The 18,391-nt window shown below is 56.4% G+C and overlaps 2 protein-coding genes across 2 annotated transcripts; both read right to left on the bottom strand.

Moving 5' to 3' along the window:
- Positions 1 to 73: 73 nt before the first annotated feature.
- Positions 74 to 5,785, bottom strand: LOC128970298 (uncharacterized). The gene is made up of 11 exons (XM_054385416.1): positions 5,671 to 5,785; positions 4,343 to 4,664; positions 3,619 to 3,779; positions 3,262 to 3,547; positions 2,660 to 2,820; positions 2,170 to 2,455; positions 1,689 to 1,815; positions 1,295 to 1,629; positions 932 to 1,092; positions 373 to 658; positions 74 to 227 (listed from the first exon to the last, which is right to left on the bottom strand). The coding sequence occupies exons 1-11, from the start codon at positions 5,783 to 5,785 to the stop codon at positions 74 to 76; spliced, it is 2,394 nt and encodes a 797-aa protein (XP_054241391.1).
- A 140-nt stretch (positions 5,786 to 5,925) lies between these two features.
- On the bottom strand, positions 5,926 to 17,520 carry RECQL4 (RecQ like helicase 4). Its single transcript, XM_054385414.1, has 25 exons — positions 17,437 to 17,520; positions 16,596 to 16,629; positions 16,267 to 16,376; positions 15,383 to 15,526; positions 14,511 to 14,817; positions 14,132 to 14,468; positions 12,888 to 12,987; positions 12,343 to 12,460; positions 12,118 to 12,252; positions 11,184 to 11,306; positions 11,019 to 11,111; positions 10,786 to 10,922; positions 10,604 to 10,687; positions 10,326 to 10,514; positions 9,640 to 9,822; positions 9,275 to 9,440; positions 8,133 to 8,401; positions 7,902 to 8,039; positions 7,605 to 7,737; positions 7,282 to 7,411; positions 7,000 to 7,172; positions 6,595 to 6,781; positions 6,330 to 6,489; positions 6,133 to 6,241; positions 5,926 to 6,047 (listed from the first exon to the last, which is right to left on the bottom strand). Exons 1-25 carry the CDS (start codon positions 17,518 to 17,520, stop codon positions 5,926 to 5,928), a joined length of 3,765 nt encoding a protein of 1,254 aa, XP_054241389.1.
- Between the last annotated feature and the right edge of the window lie 871 nt (positions 17,521 to 18,391).

The raw sequence follows: 18,391 nt of genomic DNA, 5'->3' as shown, positions 1-18,391 counted from the left end.
GCATTTATTGTGGTGGCCACTGTGGGGTGACTCTGGGGACACAGCACCTGTCTCTTGTCCCCACCACAAGCCCTCAGAGCTCGGGCAAGACACTGTAGACCTCAACCTCACACAGTGCCAAGGCGTCCTCCCGCCCGGGGATGGTGACGGTGACGTAGCGGCCGGGCAGCCCCTGGCAGCAGAGGGTGGTGAGAGAACCTGGACTGGCGTCTGTGATGATGCCACAGCTGCCAGGAATGAAGAGATGGGGGTCAGGAGATGGTGGCACTGGTGATGCCTACCCCCAAACCTCCCATTTGGGTCATGCAGATGAAGCTGGGGAGAGGGTGGCACCAGTGATGTCCACCCCAACCCCCCCTGGTTTTGGCTCACATGGGGTTGTCCTTGCTCCGCTTTGCCGGTGCGTCCCCGACGTGGACCTGGGCTCCCCTCAGGCGCTGCCAGCAGCAGTCCTGCCGGTTCTTCACCACCACGGTGGCCACCGCATGCCGGGTGCCCAGGTCCACGCTCCACCAGGGCTCCTGCTCTCGCCGTGTGTGGCTGCAGGACCCATGGTGCCAGATGCCATCCCGGTTGCCGTCCACTGCCTTGGCAGCCACACCGGAGCGGGTGGAGGTGGAGGATTGAGTTGCCCGTTGGTCCCGTGCCACATTGGGAGCTGTCAAAAGCATGGGGTGGGGAGGGTTGGTGTGTGGTGGGGTGGAGGTTGGGGTGGGGGTTGGGTGGAATTGTGGGAGTGCAGTGGTGGTTTGGTTGTGGTAGAGGTTTGGTGTGGGTGTGGTGGGGTTGTGGGATTTGGTGGGAGTGTGGTAGGGCTTGGGTGGTGTTTTGGTCATGGTGGGGTTTGGGAGGAGCTGTGTTTGGTGGAGTTTTGGTTATGGTGGGGGTGTGGTGGAGGTTTGGTGGGGTTTTGGGTTGTGGTGGGTCTCACCTCCTGGCAGGGGGGTGCAGCTCTGCCGGATCACCTCCACCTCACACAGCACCAAGGCATCCTCCCGGTCTGGCAGCACCACGGTGACAAAGCGACCGCGGAGCCCCCGGCAGCAAACGGTGCTGAGGGAACCGGGGCCGGCGTCCGTGATGGTGCCACAGCTGCCAGGGAGGAAGAGGAAGAGGAGGAAGGGGTAAGGGAGGAAGGCAGGCAGGAATACAGAGGGAGGACAGGAGATGTGAGGAAAGAGAAAGGGGAAGAGGGAGGAAGAAGGGGAAGGTAGGGAGACAGATGAGGAGGATGAGGCTGTGCCAGCGCAGTGCCGGAGCGGGAGGCGGTGGCGGGACTGGGGGTGGTGCTCACATGGGGTTGCGGCGCCCGTGGTCAACCGGCGAATCGCCCACGTGGACCTGGGCCCCCTTGAGGCGGTGCCAGCAGCAGTCGCGGCGGTTCTGCACCAGCACGGCGTAGACGCTGTGGCGGCGGCCGAGGTCCACACGCCACCAGGGCTCGACTTGCTCCGCCGTGTGGGCGCAGGAGCCGTGCTCCCAGTCGTCGTCCCGGTTCCCGTCCACGGCCTTCCCGGCGCCGCTGCCGGGGTCCAGTAGCGACGACTGCGTGGCCGGACGGCCCAAGGCCACGTTCTGGGCTGCGGGGATTGGGTGAAGGTGGTGGTGCCGCCGAAAGCCACCGTGCCCCTGTGGCCGCGGTGGCGTCGCTCACCTCCCGGCAGCACGCTGCAGCCTTCCTCCAGCACCTCCACCTCGCAGAGGCTGAGCTGCTCCTTTCGGTCCGGCACCGTGATGGTGACGTAGCGACCGCGAAGGCCACGGCAGCAAACGGTGCTGGTGGAACCGGGGCTGGTGTCCGTGATGGTGCCACAGCTGTGAGGGGGGGAAAGGGGTAAGGAAGAAGGAGGGGGGAAAAAAAAGGAGAAAGGAAGAAGGAGGAAACAAAAGGGGGAGGGAGGGGAGGAAGGAGGAAAGAAAGGGGGAAGGAGGAAAGGCAGAAAAAAAGTGAAGGAGGGGAATAAAAGGAAAGTGAGGGAGGGGGAAAAAGGAAAGTGAAGGAGGTGAAAGAGAGTAGTGGAAGGAAAAATGAAGGGGAAAAGAAAGCAGGGGAAAAAGGGGGGGTTGGAGGGCGGAGAAAAAGGGGGGTGGGGGGAGTGGAGATGAGGCTGTCAGGCTGAGGCTGACAGAGCAGCCGAGTGCCCAGGAGCCGGGTGCAGTAGCACTCACAGGGCGTTGTTAGTGCCGTGGCCAGCGAGGGAATCGCCGACGTGGACCTGGGCACCCTTCAGCCGGTGCCAGCAGCAGTCCAGGCGGTTCCTCACCACCACGGCGGCCACAGCGCGGCGCTGGCCGAGGTCCACTCTCCACCAGGGCTCCTCTTGCAGTTGGGTTTGGGAGCAGGAGCCGTGCTGCCACTGCCCGTCCCGGGTCCCGTCCACGGCGTTGATGGCGCCGCCGGCGTGGCCGCTGCTGGAGGATTGTGCCGCCGGGCGCCGCAGGGCCAAATTTTGGGCTGGGAGATGCCATAGAATGGTGACGTCGTCCTCACTACCAGTGGCCTCTCCTCTGCGCCACCAGCTTGGGGACATCCCACCCCGTGTCCCGCTATGTCCCCAAGAACCAAATCACTTATGAAGGGCTCAGTGAGGTCGGTGCTCACTGGTGACTGCCTGGCACGTACCAGCTCTTTGTCATCAGAGGGTTTTGGGATCCTTACCACCAGGTGGGGGGACACAGCTCCGTGTTGTCACTTCCACCTCGCAGAGGACGAGGGCATCATCACGGCCAGGGATGATGATGGTGACGTAGCGACCTGGCAGCCCGTTGCAGCAAATGGTACTGGTGGAACCCGGCCCTGTATCCAGGATGGTGCCACAGCTGCCAGGCAAGAAGAGATGGGGCTTGGGAGGTCGTGGCATCAGTGATGTCCACCCCAAAACCTCCATGTTTGGTATTTGGAAGGTTGAGATGGGTCTCAAAAGGCACCAGTGATGCCCACCCAAAGCCCTCAGTTTGGTACCAGGAGGAAGAAACGGGGCTCAGGAGGCGGTGGCACTGGTAATGCCAATGCAAAACTCCTCAGTTTGGTGCTGGGAAGGAAAAGATGGACCTGGATAGATGGTGGCAGTGGAGATGCCAACCCCAAACAGCCCCATTTGGTGCTGGGAGGGAAGAAAAGGGTGTGAGGAGGTGATGGCACTGTTGATGGCCACCCAAAACGTGCCCCATTTGGTATTGGAACTGCTGGGGAGAAAGAGATGAGGCTCAGAAGATGGTGCCATGCTCAGGGTGAGGGACATCACCAGGGACCTCACTCACACAGGGTTGCGCTTGCCGTGGTCAGCCAAGGAATCACCAACGTGGACCTGGGCACCAAGGAGACTCTCCCAGCAGCAGTCGCGGCGATTGGCGATGGTGACGGCAGAGATGAGGTGCTGCTGGCCCAGGTCCACCCTCCACCATGGTTCTAGTTCCGTCTCAGTGTGGGAACAGGAACCATGGTCCCAGTTGGTGTCCCTGTTGCCGTCCACGGCGTTGGCAGCCAAGCTTCTGGTGTCGATTGTGGAGGACTGAGCCACGGCGCGGCCAAGAGCCACGTTGAGGGCTGGAACCATCACAAAGAGGTTGGTGGTTGTGGTTGGCACCTCACCAAACCCTCCCTGGTGAGCTCCTCACCTCCAGGCAAGGGAAGGCAGCCCTGAAGGACCACCTCCACCTCGCACAGCACCAAGGTGTCCACCCGGCCTGGCAGCAGCACAGTGACAAAGCGACCACGGAGCCCCTGGCAGCAAACGGTGCTGAGGGAACCAGGGCCAGCGTCTGTGATAGTGCCACAGCTGCCAGAGAGGAAAAGATGGGAGTCAGAAGGTGGTGGCACCAGCGATGTCCACCCAAACCCCTCCAGTTTGGTGGTGAGGAGGAAGAAATAGAGCTCAGGAAGTGGTGGCACTGGTGATACCAACCCCAAAACCACCCACTTTGGTGTTTGGGATCAAGAGATGGGGATCAGATGGTGGCACTGGTGATGCCAACCTCAAGGCTCCCCATTTGGTGCCAGGAAGGAAGAGATGGAGCTCCGGAGGTGGTGGCACTGGTGATGCCCACACCAAATGACCTCATTTAGTTCTAAGGAGGAAGAAATGGAGCTCAGGAGATGGTAGCACCAGTGATGTCTACCCACACCCCCCCCAGTTTGGTTGGGGATGAAGAGGTAGAGCTCGGGAGATTATGGCACCAGTGGTGCCAACCCCAAAACCTCATTTGGTTCCAAGGAGGAAGAGATGGAGCTCAGGAGAAGATGGCACCAGTGATGCCCACCCAAACCCTCCCCATTTTGGGGTGCCAGGAAGAAAGAGATGGAGCTCAGGAGATCCCCAGCCCTTTCTTGGTTGTGGCTCACATGGGGTTGTCCCTTCCCTGCTCTGCTGGTGCATCCCCGATGTGGACCTGGGCTCCCCTCAGGCGCTGCCAGCAGCAGTCCTGCCGGTTCTTCACCAGCACGGCAGCCACTGTGCGCTGCCCACCTAGGTCCACGCTCCACCAGGGCTCTGGTTCCACCAAGGTCCTGGCACAGGAGCCGTGGTGCCAGACGCCGTCCCGGTTGCCATCCACTGCGTTGGCAGCAATGCTGAGGTTGGGGAAGACCGAGGACTGGCTGGCTGGCTGCCCCAAGGCCGCGTTGAAGGCTGCCAAAGTAGGGTGGGACCCATCACCAAAGTGTCCTGGGGAGGATTGACCCCACCAGAAGTCATCTGTGGAGAGGTGGAAGGGTTGTGGGACTCACCAACTGGAGGGAGGAGGCAGCTTTGGGAGGCTGAATCTTGTGCCAGGACCTTGCTGAGCAGCAGCAGAAGCCATGGTAGGGCCATGGTGTGGTGGGGCTGTGGTTGAGGACCACCAAGAAGAAGGTCCAAACCGTGAGGAGAAGGTTCCAACCACAAGAAGGAAGGTCCCAGCCACAAGAAGGTCCCAAACACGAGGAAGAGGAAGGTCCCACCACAGGGAGAAGGAAGGTCCTGCCACAAAGAGAAGGTCCCAGCCACAAGGAGAAGGTCCCCAGAGGTTGGAAGAGGAGGAGGAGGGATGGAGGAGGCTGCGTGGCAGTGGTGTCCCTCAGCAGCCAGAGGTGGTTCCCAGCTCCACCAGTTAATGTTTAAACTGGTTCTGGCAAGGTGTGTTGGGTGCTACCACAGCATGACCTTCTCAAACCACCATCCTGACACCACACCGGTGAAGGTTGCTGTGTCCCAGCACCAGGGCGTGAAGTTCTCCACTTAGAAATCAGCTTCCAGCTCTACTGGGATAGGTTCTGGTTGGCCAAGTGTTGCTGGCGCTGAAAACTGTCTGGTTTGGGTGGAGGGAACAGGGCTTCAACCTCACTGGAACTCCTCAGGAGTTGGGTGATGGGGGAAGAGCACCCAATTTTGGCTCCTTGCCCATGGGCAGGGAGAAGGTCCCACATCATGGGGAGAAGGTCCCACCATAAGGAGGTCCCACCCAGCAGGCAGGGTGCTGGGCAGGGTGCCAAAAGCCGCCATGGTCACAGCATGGTCACAGCTGGCTGGGTGAGGTGACAACAGGGACTTCAGGACCTTCATGGTGATGGATCCACCAACAACCACAGTTCTTGAGAGACTCCATGGGTGCAGGAAGCAAAAGGGAGGCAGAATTGGGGTGAATTTGGGGCTTTTTATTAATTCCTTGACCAAATCCAGACCAAAATCCCACCAAGGTCAAGAAGGTGGTTGAGGGCACCATAAATGAACCCAAAACTGGTCACACCATGTTTCTCAGCTTTAAAATAGTCTCTGGTCCCATGGTCTTCAGCTGGTGGAAGGACCATGGTGACATCACCTGTGGCATGTAAGGATGTGGTAGCCCCAGGCTGTGCCACCTGCTGGCCAAGATCTCCATGGTGGCCAAGTGGATGAAGCAGTGGAAGTCAAAGGTGGCATGTTAAGGATGTGGTGGCTCCAGGCGGTGTCACCTGCTGGCCAAGATCTCCTCGGTGGCCAGGCGGGCGAGGCGGTGGAAGTCAAAGGTGAGATGTTTCCTCCAGAAGCGTCGGTCACGGCCAAAAACTTGGGCAGGGAAACAGGGGCTGCCTGTAGGGGGTGGACGGTTCCCAGTTAGAAGTCTGGAAGGTGGTGGAGATGAAGCTCAGCCTGACCTCCCCCAAAAGCTGCTCACCAATGCCGTGAAAGATCCTGGCGATGGCTCTGCCGGAGAACTTCTCCTCAGGGCGGATGTCCAGGAAGTGGCGGATGTCTGCCCGGATTTGGGCCTCCTGCCCCTCTATCTGCCAGGAGAAGGACACTGGGAGGTCACCACCCTCTTCTTCCTCACCCCAAACTCATCCACAGCTCCCCAGTTAAAGATTTGCTCACTCGAGGGTCACCAAGATGTTCCACCTCTTCCTCTTCCTCCTCCTCCTCCTCACAGCCATCAGGTTCCTTTTCAAAGTAGTCGCTGAGCAGAGCCTTCAACCGAGAGCTTCTCTCCTCCTTCTCCTCCTCAGCATGAGGCCCCCAGGTCTGGAAGGCCACACTGTGCCCTGGTGTCAACCTTCTGCCCTTCCCAGAATCAGACTGGGAGGATCAGGAGGGTGGGGCCACCATGGATGGGGCTGCAGAGGTTTTGGTCTTCTCTTACCTCTGGAAGGCTCGGAAGCAGGCACGGAGTTGGCCGAGGGCTGTCTTCTCCCTGGCCACCACCCGCTGGTGGAGGAAGTCGCAAACAGAGTCCAGCTCATCAGTGCTGAGGTCACCATAGGCACGGAAGTGGAAGGAGAGGTCATCAAACTCCACCAGGACCCCACTTTTACCCTTCCTGCTACTACCTAAAGGCACCAAGAGCTGTTTGAGGTGGTGCTCAACAAGATGTGGCAACCGAAACATGGAGCTTGTGGAGATCCAACATCCAACACTCACTGAGACCTGACACCCACCATGATCTGGTGTCACCAAGATATGGCACCCACCAAGACCCCATGACACCAAGATCCATTGCCCTCTAAGCCCTGGTGCCCACCAAGGCCCCAGTGCCCACCAGAGGTACCTTTCTGCAGCCGCTGGTCCCACTGAAGCTGCCGCAGGTCTCGTTTCACCAAGGCCACCTCCCAGCCCATGGAGTCACTCAAGGTGACCACATCAAACTCCAAGGAGCTTCCATGGCTCCACTCCCTCCCTTCCAGCCGCTCCCGAGCCAGGAACACAGCAACAGGCGGAGAGCTGAGGGACAGAAGATACCAAGAAATTTACCATCAACGCAGCCTGGAGACACATTCTGGGTCCCACCTGCTGCAGGTGGTGGTGGTTCTACAGGTGGTGTGGTTCCAACCTCTGTGCCACGTCCCGCAGCTGCCGGGAGCCGCCGTAGCACTGCAGTCGGCACCGGGAGTAGGTGGGGTGCAGGACCTCCAACCAACGCTGTGGGTGAAGCTCCAGATAGCACAGGAGGGTCTCAATTCCTGGAGGAGAGGAGAGCCGGGAGATGTGGAGGGATCTTCAGTCCCATGGGAGTCTCCAAGGGTCTCCCACCAAGAGCCATCACCAACACCTAGTGCCCACCAAGATCTTGTGACACCAAAGACCTATCACTCACCAAAGACTCATCACCCACCATGCCTCCATGACATGAAGCTGGTTCCTCCTCCTCCTCACCTTCCTCCCGTATGTCCAAGAACTCCACCGTTTGGTGGATGGGGATGGTGCGCTCATGCATGTAGCAGATCCGTTGGTCACTGTTCTTCTCCTCTTCTTTCATGGTCAGCTTTGTGTCCTCCATCTCCTTGTCCTGCCAGGGACAATCATCAAGTGAGAGAATGGGGACACTCCTGCCTCCTGCTCCAGACCCTTCTTGTCCTCCAGACAACTCCTCCTCCATCTCCAAGCCCTTCTCCTCCTCTACCTCCAGCCCTTTCCCCTTGGAAGAGGAAGCTTTCATCCCCTCTTCCTCACCTTCATGACCTCCTGCCTTTTCTGGTGCAGCTCCAGGCACTTGCAAGGAGCAAAAACCTTCTCCACCAGCTTCTTGACGGTGAAGAAATCCAACGTGTCACCATAAATGTGACGCCGCAGCTCATGGAGATCCCCAGCCTGGTGAGACAAAAATGAGAAGACCTCCAAACACTAGGAGACACCTCCTCAAAATGTAGGAGACCCTCGCCTCCCAGATCCTGCTGGTGGTACCTCTGGATCCAGGAAGAGGTGGCAATGAGCTGGTTGTCCATCCCGGCCGGCCCTTCCGATCTCCTGGACGTAGCTCTCAAAGTTCTGGGGCATGTTGTAGTGGACAACACCACGGACGTCAGCTTTGTCCAAGCCCATGCCAAAAGCCACCGTGGCCACCACCACACGGAGGTGGCCGCTCATGAAGTTCTTCTGCACACGGCGACGTTCCGCAGCGGACAAGCCGGCGTGGTACGAGTCAGCCAACCAGGTGGGATGCAGGCTCCTGGCTGGGAAGATGGGGAAGAGAAGGTGGGATGGGGCAGAAGTTGGGATTTTGGGGTAGTCTGGGGACATGTTGGAACGTTCCAGGACATTTTGGGCTTCTTTTGGACCGCTTTGGGTTCCTTTTGGACACATTTTGAGCCCTCTTAGGACCATCCTGGGATCCCTTGGGAGCACTTCAGCCTCTTTTTGACCGTTTTGGGCTTCCTTTGGTCTTCTTCTGCACCATTTGGGGTGATTTTGGGCTTCTCTGGGGCCATTCTAGGATTCCTTCAGGCCATTCTTGGATCTTTTTGGAACATTTTAGCCCATTATGGGCTCCTTCCAGGACATTTTGGGCTCCTTCTGGGCCATTTCAGGCTCCTTTTTGGCCACTAAGCTCCTTCTGGGCCATTTGGGACTCATTTTGGCTCTTCTGAGGTATTTTTTTTTCCTTTTGGGCCATTTTGGGCTACTTTTGGAACATTTTAGGCTCATCTCAGGCTATTTTATCTCCTATTGAACCACTTTGGGCTCATTTCAGCTCCTTTTGGACCACTTTGAGCTCATTTCAGGCTACTTTTGGGCCATGTTGGGCTAATTTTGGACCATTTTGGTGCCTTCTGTGCCATGTAGGGCTGATTTCAGGTCATTTGGGGCTTCTTTTGGTCTCCTTTTGGGCCATTTTGGGCTCACTTCAGACCACTTGAGCTCCTTTTGGACCATTTTGAGCTAATTTCAGACTACTTAAAGACTTTTTTTGGACTGTTTTGTTTCCTTTGAGGCTATTTTGGACTAATTTCAGGTCACTTTGGGTGCCTTCTGGGCCGTTTTAGCTCCTTTTGGGGTAATCTGGGCTTCTTTTGGGCACTTACCCTTCACTTTCTTCCTCCCAGCACTACCGTGGGCTGGCTCCCTGGCTCCGGTGGGTTCCCGGAGTGCCGTTCCCTGGAGGCAGGTCCGGATGAGTGCTGCGATCCGAACCGTCTCCTCCCGCCGCGTGCAGTAGATGATGATGGAGTTGAGGTCCCCAAAACGCTCCCCTTGCAGCAGGGAGATAAGGGCCTGTGGGCAGAGAAAGGCTTGAAGGCTGCCCTGAAACGGTTGGGATCTTCTGTCCTACAAGATCCACTTGGAGTCCAGCAGCAGAGCAACAAATCCCATTGTTCTCTAGAACCTCTGGCTCCAGCCCCTTCCCCTCATCCTCCAGCCCTTCTCCAACTCTAAACCCTGTGGTCTATGCATCTCCATCCTTGCCCCTCACCTGGTCCCTGTCCCTGTCCATGGAGACCGAGAGGTGGAGGTTGTGGGGCACGGCGGCAGAGCGCAGCGGGATGCCCTCCTGGGGCGGGATGCCCAGGTGCTGTGCCACGTCCCGCGCTGTGCCCAGCGTGGCAGTGGCTGTCAGCCCCAGGAAGCAGCGCACTCCCAGGCGGTCCCGCAGCACCTGCCAGGAGGAGAGGGAAAAGTGTGACCTTCCGGGACAGTTTGGGCTCTGGACCCTTCGAGGTCTTTGGGGGCATTTTGAACTCCGTTTGGGCCCTTTCAGGCTCCTTTTATGTGCCTTTTGGGGCATTTTAGTGTCATTTTGGGCTTATATTGGGTCATTTTGGCTCCTTTTGGGTAATTTGGGCACAATTTAAGCACCTTTTGGGACAATTTAGGGTCCTTTCAGGCCATTTTGGCCTCTTTTTATTCACGTTTTGGGCCATTTTCTGCTGCTTTTAGGCCACTTTGGGCTCCTTTTCAGCCAATTTAGGCTCCCTTTAGGCCGCTTTATCCCCTTTTGGGCTCCTTTTTGGGCTATTTTATTATTTTTTGGGTCATTTGGACCTCCTTTTGTGCTATTCTGGGCTCCTTTTGAGTAATTTTATCCATTTTGGGCTGCTTTTAGGTGCCTTTTGGCCCCTTTGGGGCTCCTCTGGACAGGGATTGCACCACCTCTCACACCTTGCAGAGCCGCAGGTAACTGGGCCGGAAGTTGTGGGACCACTGGGACAAGCAGTGAGCTTCATCGATGCAGGCGAAAGCCACGGGTGGCAAGCGGTCAGCAGAGGGGAGGTAGCTTGATCCTGATCCTGATCCACCAACCACAGCTTCAGGAGAGAGCAGCAGCACCTGCACCTCACCCTGCCTCACCTATGGGAGCCAGGAACACCAGGATCAGGGTTATGACAGCACCAGGACCATCTCACTGGTTCTTCCCTGGAGATTGCAGAGATTCTCACCTTCTCCATCACTGCTTCCCGTTGGGATTTGGCCATGTTGGAGTGGACACAGGCAGCTTTAAGGCATGGTGGCAACCCTGAGACCTGGAAGAGAAGCCACAACCATCTCCGGTGACCACTTCCCCATTTGGGGCGTAGCCAGAAGCGGCTGGACTGGGAAAACTGGGATAATCAAGTGGTACCTGGTCATCCATGAGGGACACCAGTGGGGAGACAACCAAGGTGATGCACTTGGAGCGCTTGTGGTAGAGGTAAGCAGGGAGCTGGTAGCACAAGGACTTACCCATCCCTGTCGATAACACCACCAATGTGGACAGACCTGACAGAAAAAGGGTTGGAGACATCACCTGGAGACAATCCAGCTGCCTCTCAAGGAGCCTGAACTCCATGGAGGTGGTGGGGACACCAAACCCACCTGAGAGGATCCTCATGATGGCTACCTCCTGGCCCGGGCGGAAGGAGCTGTAGCCCAGGGCCTTCAGAGCCTTAATCACCTCAGCTGGGGTCTCTGTGGAGACAAGGACATGATGTAGGGGTGGGACAAGAGGGGATGTGAGGGGACAAAGCCCCTTGGCCTCACCTTGGATGGTCCCTGGCTCATAGAAGGGCTCCACAGGTGCAGGGGGAGCAGGTGGCTCATATGTTGGTCTCCTCACATCCACATAAGTTGGTATCTCCAGACTCATCCTGCTGCTTCTGCTCTCTGCCAGGGATGAAGGTGGAAAAGTTAGGATCCATGGGGAGCAATTTCCCATCCTGTTGCAGAATGGCCTAAAAAGGGATAAAATTGCCCAAAAGGAGTCCAAAATGGCCCAAAAGGCACCTAAAAGGAACCCAGAATGACCAAAAAAAGGGATGAAATGGCCCAAAAGAATCCCAGAGTGGCCTAGAAAGGGATAAACTTGCCTAAAATAAGCCAAAGTGACCTTAAAGGCACCCAAAAGGAGCCTAAATTAGCCAAGAAAAGATAAAATGGCCCCAAAAGGACCCCAAATGGCCCAAAAGGAGCTCAGAATGGTCCCAGGAGCCCAGAATGGCCCAAAAGGCACCTAAAAAGGATGCCAAATGAGCCCAGAAACACCCCAAAAGGAGCCCAAAAGGTGAATGAAATGACCCAAAACATCCCAAAAGGAGTCTAAAATGGCCAGAAGTGAGCTTAGAATGGCCCCAAACAGGATCAAATGGCCTGAAAGGCATCTAAAAAGAGCTAAATTGGCCTAGGAGTTCAGCTGGCCTGAAAGGAGCCCACAGTGGCCTGAAAGGCAACCAAAAAGAGCCCAGAATGGCCCAAAAAGGGATAAAATGGCCCAAAAGGAGCCCAAAATGGCACAAAAAGGCATAAAAAATGCAAAAGGAGCACAGAGTGGCCTGAAAGGGGGTGAAATGACCAAAAAGGACCTAAAAATGGCCTCCAAAGGGGCAAAATGGTCCAAAAGGAGCCCAAAGCAGACTTCCTAGGAGCACAACCTTACCACAGGGACAGGAAAATGCTCCCAGAGCAGGTCAGGCCTCACCACAGAGCTCCGGGCAGACGCTGTTGGTCCGACGAGCCACTTCCTCCAGTGTGGGAAGTGGAGGGTCGTCTTCTTCCTCCTCTTCCTCTTCACCGTTGTGGTTGCTCTCCACTGGCAGCACACCTGGAGCCATCCCTGCCAGGGAGGAATCACAGCCCTCCTCAAATCCAAGAGCCCGGCTGGGCTTCCCACAGGATGTTCTCCCTGCTCCCAGCTACTCCTCACCTCGCCCCGGGCAGGCTGAGGCCCAGTGGCCGGCACCACCGCAGCGGAAGCAGAGGTCGGAGCTGCGGCCCAGGGCTGTGGAGCTGCTCCACTTCCGCTGCCACTTCTGCTTCAGGGCCTGCGAGGGGAGAGGCAGGGAAATGAGGGGGGGAAATAAAGGGGAAATCAGGGAAAAATCAAAGGAAATTGAGGGAAAATTTGAGAGAAAATTGATGGAAAATCGAGGGAAAACGGCAAGTGAAAGGGCAAGGAAAAAAGGCAAGGAAAAAAAAAATCAAAGAAAAAATCCAGGGGAAAAGGAAAGGGAAAAACCAAGGGGGAAAACCAAGGGAGTCAAAGGGAAGCCAAGGAGGGAAATCAAGGGGAAGTTTAAATAAAGTAAAATCAAGGGAAATCAAAGGAAACAGGGAAAATACAGGGAAGTGAGGTTTAAATAAAGGACAATGAAGGTGAAATAAAGGTGAAATCAAGGGAAGGAAAGGAAAATAAATTCCCTAAGTGGGAAACAAAAGGCACTCAAGGTGGGGCCGGGGCCGGGCCCTTACCTGCCTGCGGAGCCACAGCCCGCGCAGGGCGAAGCCGCGGACGTGGGATCTGCTCTTCAGGTTGAGCCGCACGAAGTTGCCACGGCTCAGCCGAGGGGCTCTGGGGAGAGAGAAGCTGAGCGTGGGGTGGGTGGGAAAAGACCTCTGAGGTCATTGAGTCCAACCATCAACCCAACACCACCATGGCCACTAAACCATGGCCCTCAGCACCACACATCCACGGCTCTGAAACCCCTCCAGGGATGGGGATTCCACCACTGCCCTGGGCAGCCTGGGCCAGGCCTGGAGAAACCATTCCATGAAGAAATTGTTCCTCGTGTTCAACCTAAGCCTCCCCTGGGGCAACTTGAGGCCATTTCCTCTTGTCCTATCACTTAGGACAAGAGATCTCACCTCCCACCTCACGCCAACCTTCTTTCAAGGAGTTGCAGAGAGCCAGAAGGTCTCTCCTCAGTGTCCTTTGCTCCAGTCTCAACACCCCCAGGTTGCTCATCTGCTCCTCACAAGTTCTCACACACCCTACTCCTTCTTCTCCTGGCCTTCACCAGTTCTGTTGGCCTTCTCTGGACCTGCTCCAGCCTGTCAATGTCCTTCTTGGAGGGAGGGCCCCAAAACTGACCCCAGGACTCAGGTGTGGCCTCACCAGTGCCCAGTCCAATCCCTGTCCCGGTCCTGATGACCAGTTTCTGATCCAAGCTGGGATGCTCATGGCCTTCTTGGCCACCTGGGCATGCTCTGGCTCATCTCCAGCCACTGCTGACCAACTCCCCCAGGTCCTTTTCCACTGGGCAGTCTCCAGCCACTCTGCCCCCAGCCTGGAGCCTTCATGGGGTTGCTGTGACCCAAGTGCAGCACCCAGAACTTGGCCTTGTTGAACCTCATCCCTTTGGCCTTGTCCTTGTTGAACCTGACCCCACTGGCCTTGTACCATCGATCCAGCCTGGCCAGATCCCTCTGTAGAACCTCCCCACCCTCCAGCAGGTCAACACTCCCACCCAATTTAATGTCATCTCCCAACCAAGGGTGCTCAGTCCTCATCCAGCACCCACAGAATCGCTTTGAAGGTCAGAATCTCCATGTTTTACCCCAAAATGCCAGCAAAGACAACAAGGAGGCTTAGGAGGTGGCAAAAATCATCACAAATAAGAAAACTGAGCTAAAAAAAACCCAAATTTATTCCTTCCCACCCCAAATAACATAAAAAGAGGATTTAGGGAAAAAGCAGCTGGTGCTTCAGTACCTACCTGGCAGCACTGGCTCCACGGGTGACTCTGGGCCGCTTCTTGTCCTCCTCCTCTATCTCCCCCAGGATGTTCTCTGAGGGATATGGCACCTTCTTGCCCTCCATTTGGCTTGCCACATGCTCTTTCTCCTCCTCCTCTTCCTCCTTGCTTTCTTTCAGCTTCTTGGCAGCACCAAATACTCCCTCGGTTGAGCTTTGGCAGCATCTCTGGAGCTTTGCCGGTGCCACCACATTGTCCCCATCATCTCCACCATCTCCACGTGGCCTTTTCCTCATGGAGTCTCCCACCAACGCTTCCCCAACACCTTTGTCCTGCTTTGAGGGGGCCTGTTGGGTCTCTCCCCGCTCCAATGTGTCCTCCAGCATTGTCCCTTTGTCACCAAGCGTCCCCTGGCACCTCTGCAGCCAGGCACGATCCAGTGAGCCCAGTCTCTGTGCCACTGTCTGCTTCAGCTGCTGAAGTTTACTGGGAGGGTGTGTCTGGGAGGGCTTCAAACCTGCTGTGAGGATGATGGGGGCCAGCCCTGACACTGAAGGAGGAAGGACGAGGTCTCCTGGCTCGTCTTCTTCACTCTGTGAAGGTGCTGGGGATGGGGCCTTGTCACTTGTCCCCAGATCTGGCTGAAGTTTGGGGACAGCTGGGGTCCTCCTGGGAATTGGGATCCTCCTTGGGGTCAGGGGTGTCTCCTGGTGGGGATGGAGGAAGGACAGATGTGGGTCAGATTGTCCTCCAAAGCTCCTCGCCCCACCTCCAAACAAGATGGAACCTGCACTGGGGTTTGGAGTGTTCCCCAGCTCTGGTTAAGAGTGAGGTGGGGCTCTGGGAGGAGAGGGCTGAGGTGCTGGGGGGCTCTGGCAGGAGAGGAATGATTGTGGGGGTCTGGCAGAAGGGGAATGAGATTTGGGGGAGGCTCTGGCAGTGGGGGAAATTTCAAGGGGCTTGGGCAGGAGCAGAACAATTTGGGGGCTCTTGCAAGAGGAAGCTGAGATTCTGAGTGGCTCTAGTGAGGAGGGCAATTTTGGTTGTCTCTGGCAAGAGAAGAACAATTTTGAGGGGCTTGGGCAGGAGGGGGATGAGATTTTGAGTGGCTCTGGTGAGGTGGGAGTTGCAATTTTTGGGGTCTCTGGCAAGAGGGGAACAATTTTGGGAGGCTTGGGCAGTAAGGGAATGATTTTGAGGGTCTCTGGCAGGAGAGGGGACAAAAAAGGTGAGGAGAAGCTTGAGGGAAAACTTGTCCCAGCCATCCCTGACCTTGCCAGCAGCTGCCAGGTTGGATTTCAGCCTCATGCCATAGAACTCGGTGGAGCCTTTGGGCATGGCACGGGCACAGCGGCTGGGCCTGGGGGCTCTGGGCTGGCGGTTCAGGTGTGCGCCCCAAAACCCAGAGTCTGGCACCTGGAACAAGACCTCAGACCTTGAAATTCAACCCCAGCATCTGGGAAATCCCAACTGTTCAATCCCCAGACAGCTTAAATTTAAACCTGTGCATTCTCAAACCTGATAAATTTGAACCTCTTTATCCCAAACCTGCCCAATTTGAACATTTTCATCCCCAAACCTGCTAAATCTGAACCTTTATGCCCCCCAAACCTGATAAATCCAAACTTTCAAATCCCCAAATTTATGAAATCCAAACGTTTTCATCCCCAAAAATACTGAATCCAAGATTTAAAATCCCCAAACCTGTTAAATCCAAACTTTAAAAATGCTAAAATTTCCTAAATCCAAACATTTTCATCCCCAAACCTCCTAAATCCAAACTGTTACATCCCAAAACATGTTAAATCTGAACTTTTAAATCCTAAAACCTGCTAAATCCAAACTTTTCTATCCCAAATCTTTCTAAATTCAAACTTTTCCAACCCAAAACCTGATAAATCCAAACTTTTCCATCCCAAATCTTACTAAATCCGAACTTCTCCAATCCCAAACCAGCACAATCCAAACCTTTCTGAACCCAAACCTGCTAAATCCCAACATTTTCACGCCAAAACTTCCTAAATCCCAACTTTTCCAACCCCAAACCTGCTAAATCCAAACCTTCCCCCCCAAACCTCAAATGCAGGATGAATCTCAGGGGGTTTGATGCTCCTGGAGACAAATCCCAAAGCCCAAAAAGGGGATTTCTCCAGTACCTCCTCCATGGCTGGAGTCTCCTGATGTTCCTGGGGGCTGGAAGAGCTGATCCTGGTGGGATCCATCTCCTTTTTCTGCTGTTTCAGTGTCTTGTACTCCTTGTAGAGCCCTGGGATAATTTTGGGGACATTCTAGTCCTTATTGGGGAACGGCAGCAGCTCCCACCCAGGTATGTCCCCAGAGAACCTCCCTGTGATGTCAAACCCCCCTCCATGGTGAGGGTTTGGGCTGGGACAAGTGGTGACCCCCACCCAAAAGCACCCACAGCTTCACCTAGGACCCCAAAAGATCTTCTGGGTGGGTGAGAGGTGGCAGGGTTGACACTCACGTCTGATGTCCTCTGGAGCCTCCTCAACGTCAGCCTGCAAGGAGAGGAATCCTTGACCCAATGGTGCCAAGTCCAGCACCAAACCATGGCCCTCAGCACCACATCCCCATGGCTTTTAGACCCCTCGAGGAATGGGGACTCTAGCATGGTGGAGTCCAGGCCTGGACAAACCTTTCTATGAAGGAACTGTCCTTCATGTCCAACCTAAACCTTTCCTGGAGCAACTCGAGGCCATTTCCTCTTGTCCCATCAGTTAAAACCACCTGCCTGGCTCAAACCTCCTTTCAGGGAGTTGTAGAAAGCCAGAAGGTCTCTCCTCAGCCTCCTTTGCTCCAGTCAAACCCCTCCAGTTCCCTCAGCTTCTCCTCAGATGTTCTCCAGATCCTTCTCCTCGTTTGCAAGACCCTTCTCCATGTTCCCCATGCCCTCCACCAGCTTCGCTGCCCTTCTCTGGACCTGCTCTACCCCCTCAATGTCCTTTTTGGAGTGAGGAACACAAAACTGATCCCAGTACTCTTAAAATGTGGCCTCACCAATGCCCCAGTACAGGGGGCATACTGGAAGTGACTTATGGAAAAGCTGCATGGAAGAGCCTTAGGGAACTGCCTTATGGAAAAGCCCTATGGAAAATCCTACAGAGCTGTGGTCAGGCTCTGACAGGGACCTTCTCTAGGCTTTAACGTCGCGGCAAAGAAGCAGGGACCATACTGGGGTGACGCCGGTGCAGCAGACGGGATCCCGGTAAGGGGCAGAACCAGCCCTGAGGCCTCCCCCAGCCCACCCGGGAGCAGCTCAGAGCCCCTCACCCGCCTGGGAAGGGCTCACCCCCTTCTCTCCCCACCTGGCTAGCCTTCCTCTGCCGCTCCCGGAGGAAATCCGCTTCCCACCGCTTCAGCAGGGCCTTTACTTCCTGCTGCCGCTCCATGGCGGCCATAACGAGCTAGGGTCGGTTTCTCTGGGGTCTCAGGGACCGGTTCTGAGGCTCCCCGGAGCCCCCCGGAAGGGGAGACTCAAAGGGCCGGGTCTCAGGACGGCGAGAGAGCGAACTTCCCGCTCCCGCCGCGCTTCAGCCAGTGGGAAGAGCGGAAACTCTGACGGATAGCGGCTGAAGCCAATGAGAGGGTGAGAAGCCCCAGCATCATGGAGAGACGTAGTCAAGCCCGCCTCTATTTGGGATGGCGTTCTCTGATTGGTGCAGAGAGGGGATGGGGCGTTACCGCGCAGTCCCGGAAGTGTGGCGGGGACGGGACTAGCCGCAGGTATCGGCCGTGAGTAAGTGGCGGGGGGTGGGGGTCCCTATCTCGGGAGACGGGGAGTTGGGGAGGTCGTCGCGATTGTAACAGGGGGAACTGGGTTAGCGGGACTGTGGGGCGTAGCTGGGAACCGGGTTAGGGGAATCGCTGTACGGGGGAAACTGGGCTTGCGGGGGCGTGTGCTTGTAGTGGGAGAGGCTCGGTTATGGGGGCTGCGGGAAGTCCCTGTAAAGGGTGGGCTGGGTTTGGAGGGTCCCTGAAATGAGGGGAACTGGGCTAGGGGCGTCCCTGTGATGGGGAAACTGGGCTAGGGGGCTCCCTGTGATGGGAGCGCACTGGGCTAGGGGTGGTCCCTGTGATGGGGGCGCACTGGGCTAGGGGGCTCCCTGTGATGGGGGCGCACTGGGATAGGGGTGGTCCCTGTGATGGGGGTACTGGATTAGGGGTGTCCCTGTGATGGGGGAACTGGGTTATGGGGCTGTTGGGTGTCCCTGTAATTGGAAGCCTGGGTTTGGGGGGAACTGGGTTAGGGATCCTGCCCCT

The sequence above is a fragment of the Indicator indicator genome, chromosome 12 (assembly GCF_027791375.1).
Source record: "Indicator indicator isolate 239-I01 chromosome 12, UM_Iind_1.1, whole genome shotgun sequence".
Classification (NCBI taxonomy): domain Eukaryota; kingdom Metazoa; phylum Chordata; class Aves; order Piciformes; family Indicatoridae; genus Indicator; species Indicator indicator.
Note: the sequence above shows the minus strand (reverse complement) of the source record. Positions and strands in the feature narration are given on the sequence as shown.